The 9,070-nt window shown below is 46.5% G+C and overlaps 1 protein-coding gene across 7 annotated transcripts in view; it reads left to right on the top strand.

Annotated features, from left to right (window-relative positions):
- The first annotated feature begins 288 nt into the window (after window positions 1-288).
- Window positions 289-9,070, top strand: part of TEX26 (testis expressed 26) — a 52,117-nt gene continuing 43,335 nt past the window's right edge. For 3 of the 7 annotated variants that reach the window (XM_033236002.1, XM_033235975.1, XM_033235996.1), the window contains exon 1: window positions 5,467-5,582. Coding sequence is in view for 3 of the 7 variants with exons in the window: in XM_033235968.1 (XP_033091859.1) it covers window positions 5,522-5,582 (61 nt within the window). In the remaining 4 variants the exon portion in view is untranslated. Of the gene's footprint in view, window positions 325-5,465; window positions 5,583-9,070 lie in introns of those variants that run through there. The other 4 variants (XM_033235968.1, XM_033235941.1, XM_033235959.1 and 1 more) reach the window with 3 other exon arrangements.

Here is a 9,070-nt window from a genome sequence, read left to right as displayed (position 1 = left end):
AGAAATTCAAAATAATATGTGTGCCAGTTTTCAAAGGGAGTTTCTAAAGAATTTCAAAAATGCTTCAAGCGATAGCAGCAGTAATATGGTTTGGCTATGTCCCCGCCCAAATCTCATCTTGAATTGTAGTTCCCATAATCCCCACAGATCATGGGAGGGACCAGGTGGAGATAGCTGAATCATGAGGGTGGTTCCCTCATCCTGTTCTCATGAGTGTGAGTCAGTTCTCATGAGATCTGATGGTTTTATAAGGGGCTTACCCCTTCACTGGGCACTTGTTCTCTCTCCTGCTGCCCTGTGAAAGAGGTGCTTTTCTCCATGAATGTAAGTTTCCTGAGGCCTCCCCAGCCATGCGGAACTGTGAGTCAATTAAACCTCTTTTCTTTATGAATTACCCAGTCTCGGGTATTTCTTCATAGCAGTGTGAGAACAAACTAATACAAGCAGCATTCAAATACATGATCACTTTGGAAAAAAGAACATTTCATTTGGATGGATAAGTGCTGGTATAACAGATTTAAAATGACTGTTCACTTTTGCTGTTTGCTACTTGCATAAACCTGAGAGAACTAACAATGGAAGGCATTGATAATTAACCAATGGCCGCCACAGCCTGTGTGTTTCTTAAGTGCTCCAAGAAGAGGCTGGGCGCTGTGGCTCACACCTGTAATCCCAACACTTTGGTAGGCTGAGGTGGGTGGATTGCTTGAGCCCAGAAGTTTGAGATCAGCCTGGGCAAAATGGTAAAACCCTATCTCTACAAAAAATACAAAAAAAAAAAAAAAAAAAGAGTTCAGGGAAGAATTAGGGAGAGAAGGGCTGGCTGAGGAGGGAGGTCACATATAAAAGGGATTGATGAGGTTTTGATAGAATCAATAGTCTAAACTTGCTGTTATGGTTTTATTTAGATGAAATATAAGTAAATTTAGTAAGTAGCAAGTTAGAAGCAGAGCTTAGAATTTAGCCCATTAAATTGGACTATCCTAAAAGAAAGTAACTATATAATTGTTTTTTCTGGAATTTCCAATAAGAGGACCGAAATCATTCTTGGACTACTTACCTACAACCCCTCTTAGTGGCAACTATGACCTAGATGACTCAACAAGATCTGAGTCTGTGATGGCTAATTTTACGTGTCAACTTGACTGGGTCACAGTGCCCAGATCTTTGGTCAACAGTCATTCTGAATATTTCTGTGAGAGTGTTTCTGGATGGGGTTAACATTTAGATCATGGACTTTGAATAAAGCAGATTGCCATCTCTGATGTGGGTGGGCCTCATCTAATCAGTCGAAGGAGGAACTAGAATAACACATTGGCTTCCCCCAGCAAGAGTGAATTCTGCCAACAGTCAGCCTTCAGACTCGAGCTGCAATATCAACTCTTCCCTGTGTCTCCAACCTGCTGTTCTACCCCACAGATTTTGGACTTGTCACAACTGTGTGAGACAATTCCTTTAAAGAAATCTCTATTTAAGGATACTCGAATCAAAGCATTACATACTGCATCATAATAGAAAGTCTTTTGTCCAGATATAAGAGCAAAGGCAGAGAAGCTTCACTTTGTATCTTTGTATCCAAAGTAGTTGACAAGGGGCAGATTGTCTGTGACCTCTTCTGGGCTTTTGGCAGTGGCCACCTGTCAATTCTTTTACCCGTTCTTTATTAGCTTGCTCTTTGAATTTTTGCCTTCAACTCTTTCCTCTCTCCCTGTCATTCAGGAGATGACCTTGCCTCTCGTATGACCTGGAGCAGTGCTTCTCAAACTGGAATGTTCCTAGTAATCCTCCGGAGATCTTGACAGAGTGCAGATCCTGATTTAGCAGCTCTGGGCTGGGCCTGAACGTCTGCGTTTCTAACAAGGTGCTGCTGAGGTTGCTGAAGCACAGCAAGGTTCTAGAGCTGTCCATCTCAAACTCTGTGAATCACCTGGGATCTTGCTAGAAATGCAGCAGCTCAGGCTCCGCCTGACTTCCTGAATCTGAATCCGTGTGCTCACACACGCCCAGGGGCAGGTAGGCACACTCAGATTGGGGAGTGGCTCTCCAGCACACCTGTCTTCTCCAGGCCTGGGCCCCATCTGCTCTCTCCTGTAGCTTCAAGCTCTATCTTTCTGCTCCTGACCCTTGGCCTAGGAATTTGGTTACTCCTTCCCTGTTTTAAGTAGTAACTCTCTCTACCTGAGCCCCTCCTCCACCCCTGGTTAAAGGTTTTCTTCTCTGTTACAGTTTAAACTTGAGTGTTCTATATTTGCTGTCTCTTCACCCTTACCACCCATCCCAGTCTTTACTACTTCATATCATGTTCTCTATGTGTGTGTTTGTGTGTGTGTGTGTGTGTGTGTGTGCGCGCGTGCACGGACATGCACACACAGGTGCATGTGTGCATGCAGAAAGAAATTGATTGTCACAGAGTTTTTGTTTTTTGTTTTTGGAGATGGGGTTTTTCTCTGTCACCCAGGCTGGAGTACAGTGGCACCACTACAGCTCACTGCAGCCTCAAACTCCTGGACTTACTCTATCCTCCCACCTCAACCTCCCAAGTAGCTGGGACGACACATGTGCATCACCGTGCCGGGCTAATTTTTTCATTTTTTGTAGAAACAGGGTCTCTCTATGTTGTCCAGGCAAGTCTCAAACTTCTAGGCTCAAAGGATCCTCTTGCCTTGGACTCCCAAGGTATTGGGACTACAAGCCTGAGCCACCATGCCCGGTTGCAATCATTTCAACTGAAAATAACCAATTAACATTTCACCCATTCAATACAACTATTCTCAATTGTTTTGGATCGATTTGAAACTCTGCTAAACACATACCAGTAACCTAAATTAGTAACATAGATGCTTTCATTTCTGAATGATTCACTTACTCTGGCAGAACGATGTGGAATCTTGCCTCTCCTCCTTTTGGAATGAGAGGCCAGGATTTACTTAAACTTCCAACCTGACCCTTCACTACATTGTTTAACTCAAGCATGCTCAGGTGAAGTCCAAGCTTCTCAGGATGGCCTGCAGGGCATTCCACCCCAGCCGGCTCTCAGTTTCCCCTGACACACTTTACAACATGGCAATATTGAACTACTAAAGGTCTTGGGACTGCACACACTGTTCCATGCCTCTGGCCCTTGAGCTAGTTTGCGTCATCTCTCCCTGTTCACCTGGCTGACTCCAAGCACCATTGAGGACCCAACTCAGGCACCTCCTCTTCTAGGAAGTTCGTTCACTATAATAATCGGGGCATTGCCCCGATGCCATCATACAGCTCATACTCAGTGCATGGTCAGTATTTGTGGAGGGACAGAAGAAAGCGGGGGAAATATTCTACTTAATCATTTGGAGGAGTTGCCTCAGGCAACCAGAATTCAAAGGCAGGAATAGCGCTATACCGCTCGCCATAAAATGGATCCATGCAAAAATACACTTTGAAGCAGAAATGAAAGACTGTGAAAGGAATGAAGATCAGAATAGCAACAAGAGCAATACCTTAGATTTGTGTGATTTTGCAATTTATAAATTATTGTTGGAACTCATCATGTTTACAGCACAGTGAGCTGGGTGCCGGCATTCTCATTGACAGACAAGGAGACCAGGGCGCAGGGAAGGGTCTGCGTACCCTAAGGGGCTGCAGTGACAGATCTTTTGGCTCTCTCTTGGGTTCCCACCCCACCATTTCACAGCTTGCCTAAAATGAGACAAATCGTAAGATATTAATAAGAATTCACTTTCAAAATTCTATATACTTGCTGCTCTATTTTAAAAATGTATTTCTCTTAAATTATGCTATGCTAATTAGCTCTACCATTTCCAGACAGTAATCTGTTATTGGGTGCGACTTTTTAAATTTAGATGCCACTACTAAATCCTAATTTAGACTCATTCCTTTTAATAACATCTATGCCTTCTAATGTGTTCCGCCCTCCATTGCTTCAAAATAGGAGAGTTTATAATGTGTTACATTCATTCCATTATATGGATAGAACTCTACCTTCAGAAAATTCTAGTTTAGCTCTTCATTTTAAAGACATTCCTTGCGTATATATTTGGGATCCTTACCTTGATGCTTTTTCTGTGTCTTTTGATAAATTCCTCCTTTGTTACACTGCACTGTTTCTCTGAGGTCTTACATTAGAATAACCCCTTAAGAATAAGGAACTGTTGTAAATTGCTTTGTAAACAGGTTGCCAGCTGACTCCAATATGTATTTCCTGGCTTCTCTTTTCACCCAGGTGGGGAATAACTGTGTTGTAACCTGGAGGCAGTCAGTAGTTACTAACCACCCAGTATGTCAAATTACCAGGTAGTGTTATCCAGCAAAAGGAGCTCACTGCACTAGAAACCAACAGTATGACACCAAGTTTTTGAGAAAAGAAAAGCTTCATATTGCAAGTCAACTTCTGAGGAAACAGGAGTCCAGTTCAAATCTGTCTGCTTGTACTGGCTTTAAAGCCGTAATTTTATTACAAAAGGTTTAGGGGTGGATCCTGGCGTTAGCAGGTAATTGGTGGAAGCAAAGGGCACATCTGGGAGGTCTTCAGGCATGCATGGTTCTCTCGTCAAGCTTCCTTGTAGGTCCCATGTGCAAATTCGGAGGGAGTTGGTATGAAACGTGGTAGAAATTCAGGCTGTGACGTCAGCAAGCTTACTGTGTGCAAACTCCATTTGGCCTCATTGATTCCAGCTGATTTCAGTCAGTTTTGTTATAAGCAGAGGGAGTTTCAGCAAATTGTTTCTTTTCTAATCTGCCCCTGAAAACAAGAATCTCTGTTATTGGTGTCTTTGACTCTTTGAAACAGTTTGAGTAGTTCCCAGGATATGAAGATAAAAGACCCCCTTCATCAGTGAAAACTCTTACAAGAGGATGAGAGACATAGCTTCCTCTATGAGAGTAGAACAATTAATTTGACACTCACAAACACTATGGTTATTGCCAGGAACGTGGCCTGGTGAAGGGGAGAGTGTCACATCCTCCTTGCTCACTCCTGTTTCCACCCGTGCATTTCCCCTCCTGCCTCTCTCCTAAGCCAGGATGACCCTTCTGACTGCATGGAACTATCACAGAAACTGCTTCCATTTACACCAGACAACTTGGGATTCAGTCTTCTTGCTTGGTTCGTACTTACTGCAAAGATCCGTGACAACGTTGCCCCCATTTGCTTAAGCTGAAAGCTAATGGATGAAAGTTTGCAGTTGAAAATCTGACACTACTACTTTCTCTTCAATGTCTTCCCTGTTTGCTTTTCTTAGGAAACGTACGAGACTGTTGTCAGGAAAGCTCACTGCAGGAACTATACAAATAATGTAAAAGTAAGGCATCCATAGGATCAAAGCCACATTTCTTTGCTCTCTGCACCCCATTCCCGCGCTGGCCAGGTTAAGCCTCTTTCGTGGCCAGCACCCGTTGGCAGGGCAGAACTCCCTGGAACCCGACCCTTGTCTCCATAGCGACGAGTCACAAAGCGGCCCGGGGCTCCCGCAGCGCTGAGTTCAGCTGGAGCCAGGGTCCGGTGGCCGCCTCCTCGGGCAGAATGGAACAGCCCGGGCCTAGGGCTCCGGATCCCTCTCTCTGTCACCACAACCTCCGGCCAAGTAAGACAGCAGATTCTGCCGGTCTGCGGGGTGGGGCTGGGGTCTTTCCCGGGGAAAGGGTCCTGTTGAGAAAAGGGGGCCTTAGGTCTTTAAGGGTTTGGCATCGCTCTTAGGAGTACGCTCACCTAAGGAAAAGAAGGGGCGTGAGGGAGAATTACAGGGTATTCATGACGTTGCCCCTTTTCAGTCCTTCGCGTACCCTTTGCCAAGTCCCCGCTCCCGAAAACGCGCAGCGTTAAGTTTTAAACACTCAAGGAAACGCCTGACTAAGAGGGGACGGGAAAAAAGGAAGAACTGGAGATTTTCCAAGGAAAACAGGGCCAAAGGCAAAGAAGAAAGATAAGTCCGGGAAGATCAGAAGAGAACAAGTCCTGCATGAGTCCCGATCCCCATACAGGGTCTAGGAAACAGCAAGGAAAGTGGGGGAGGGGGTGGCTGCTGGCTGCAGTCCCAGCGGTGTCTGCAGAGGTGGGGCCCTCCCTGGGCTGTCACATAGCCTGGGAGCCATGGCCTTCAGCTGCTGCCTCTAACCCGAACTGGTTTTTCTTCCACAGAGATTTTGTATTTCACAGAGGTAGTGCTTTTCATCCTAATTCTACCGGCAGATGCAGCAGGTTCACCAGTTCAGCCTTTTGGGTCGATGGAGGGAGAGCCACTCTAGCTGTGATGCTAGTGGCATGATTACCGTGTAGTCATCTCCATCATGGTCTCTTGTGGCAATAATTGCCCATTGCTGCTGTATAGCTGGGTAATTGTAATTCCACAGTGGCTACGGAGTAGTGAGGGATTGTTCAAGTACAAATTTTCTAGAATTGTGCTCCCACAAGAATGAATGAAGTGCATATTTTCATTCCAATTCATTCCATTGTGAATTAAGAGTGGAAAATGAAAATACTTAATTAGTGCAGAAAATATCTAATACACTCAGTTTCTATATGATGACAAGGCAAACAGGAGAGACAAAGGAGGGAGGATCCCCTCCTAGCATCCCGACAGCACCCCTTTGGATGCTTCTCTTCCCTTTCCAACCACCCTGTTTTCCCACTGTCTCCCCGTTACATCCCCTTCTTGTCTGGAAACTGTTAGAGTCTTCCAAGATTGATCCTTGTAGGCTTACCTTCTCTTTGTGACCATATCCTGCCACAGGCTTCAGGTGCTGCATAAAGGTGCCAACAACTGTCTAACCTTTATCTCTGAATTGGACTTTCCGCCTAATTTTTCAGACCAGAATATCTGTCTACCAGACAGTTCCATGTGGGTGTCGCAGCAGGGCCTCCAACTTGACATGTGCAAAATCACACTCCTTGTCCTCCTCAAACCTTCCAGAATTTGAGAGTTCAGTTAAGAGGGTCCTAGCTCCTCAACTTAGAAGGGAAGGCAGCTTCCTTAAGACTGCAGTTTGATCACCAGGTCTCTTTGATTCTGCCTCCAAAGCTCTTTTTCCCCTGGGTGAATTTGCCCCTTTACCTCCAGGCTCGGGCCTCTAATGGCTAGTCTGTGCCGCTTCATCCCCCACTGCTGGGTGAGTCACCCTCCAAAAGGTGGGCTTGTTGTGTCACCACTGCCCAGCTTTGGTCCAAAATAGGATGAAGTTGATGGTGACTGATGACTAACTACTATTGAATAATTACTACAGATGGGCCTCTCAGGTGCTGTATTAGCTTCCTGTGGCTGCTGTATGTTCCCACAGACTGGTGGATTCAAACAACAAAAATTTATTTCCTCACAGCTCTGAAGGTCGAGAGCCTGAAATCAAGGTCTGGAAAAGTCTGCACTCCCTCTACAGGCCCTGGGGGAGAAGTCGTCCTTACCTCTTCCAGCTTCAAATGGCCATGAGCACTGCTGGTGATGGCAGTGGCTGCTGCCATCATGCTGGCTGCAGTAGGGAAGCACAGCTGGGCTGCAACGCTCCATGGAGCCCAGTCGTCCTGGACAAGGCTGCAGTCACCCAAACTGTGGCTGTGGGTCTGAGCCTCCCTGTGCCTCTGAGCCTCCCTGTGGAACCCACGGCTGCAGACCTGGGCCCTCCACTCCATGAAGCAGGCAGGAGCCGGGGACAAGCGGTAGCTTTGCCTCTTCCAAGTTGGTCAGGCGGGAGCTCCCTGGTGCAGCTGCGGCTGCCCTCCCAGGCACAGGACCTGGACATCTCTGCAGCCTGCACCCTTGAACCCCCCAGGAAGGACACCCTCACCCACCCATCCCTGCAGGCTCAGGGGTATCTCCTCCCACTGCCTGGCCTCTCTCCACTGGCTCTGATCTCAGAGTGGGGTTGGGGCCAAGCCCCAGGGCTGTGAATGGCAGCCGGAGGCAGACAGAATCCTGGGTGGAAGGGCCTGGGGTGCCCAATAAGGCCCCACCTTCTGACCACGGAGGGCCTGAAGACTGGGGATCAGGTTGCCAGTCAGGAACCTGAGTGGGGACTCAAGCTGCCTCCTCCGGCCTGCTCATGGCCACCCATGGACCAATCAGCATGCACATTCTTCCCTCTGAAGTTCATAAAAACCCTGGGCTCAGCCAGAGCAGGGAAGAGGACGGCAGAACGAAGAGGGTAGGGAGAGACAAGGGAACCACCCTCTGTAGAGGAGTATACTCTCTGCTGGTAGCTGGAGATGATGGGGCAACTAGCTGCAGAAAGGAAGGAGTACCCTTTCCACTGCTGACAGAGAGGAGCTACCCTCTCTGCTGAGAGCTTCAGAGACCTGCAGAGACCTCCGATGACTTGCCTAAGGAGAGGAGCTGTGCTCTGCAGGGCCTCCTCTCTGCTGACAGCTGAACACTTGACTGGATGACCTGCCTACAGAGAGAAGCTACTCCTTCCTCTGAGCTGTTCTAACACTAAAACTCTTCTTCACTCTTCACTTGTCTGTGTACCTCAATGCGGGACAAACTCTGGCAAAGGCTGGCAAAGGCACTGCAGGCACAGAGGTTTCCAGCCAGAAAAACCAACACCCCAGAGATCCTGTAACACTAGCTTGTGGCCTCATTACTCCAGGTTTCTGCCTATATCTTATAAGCACACTTTTAATTGCATTTAGGGTACACGAGGATAATCCAGGATGATTTCCTAATCTCGAGATCTTTAATTGCATGCACAAAGACCCCTTTTCCCAATAAGATCAGAGTCACAGGTTTTGGGGATTAGGACATGGACATATCTTTTTTGCAGTGTCACCATGTGGCACATTACAAACAACTTATATTTATCAATAGCTTGAATCCCTTAAAATGAGGGAATAAAACAACATATGTGAAAATATTTTGTAAAGTATGATAGAATATACATATTAGTTACTATTTTATAGTATTTTTATAGCTTTATATTTTCCTAATGGTGAACGCATCCAGTGGGTGGTCAAGGTTAGCAGAATGAGGCTTTAGGATGCTTTGCCGACCTGTCATTAGCCATCTTTCCCTTTGCTCCATTCACATAGGGCTATTTGTTCTGTCTCATCTCAGACTCTCATACCTCCTGCTACTTCCTCTGTAAA

Source organism: Trachypithecus francoisi, unplaced genomic scaffold (assembly GCF_009764315.1).
Source record: "Trachypithecus francoisi isolate TF-2019V2 unplaced genomic scaffold, Tfra_2.0 Contig01461, whole genome shotgun sequence".
In the NCBI taxonomy this organism is placed as follows: domain Eukaryota; kingdom Metazoa; phylum Chordata; class Mammalia; order Primates; family Cercopithecidae; genus Trachypithecus; species Trachypithecus francoisi.
The sequence above is the reverse complement of the archived record's forward strand: the minus strand, read 5'-3'. Positions and strand labels throughout refer to the sequence as shown.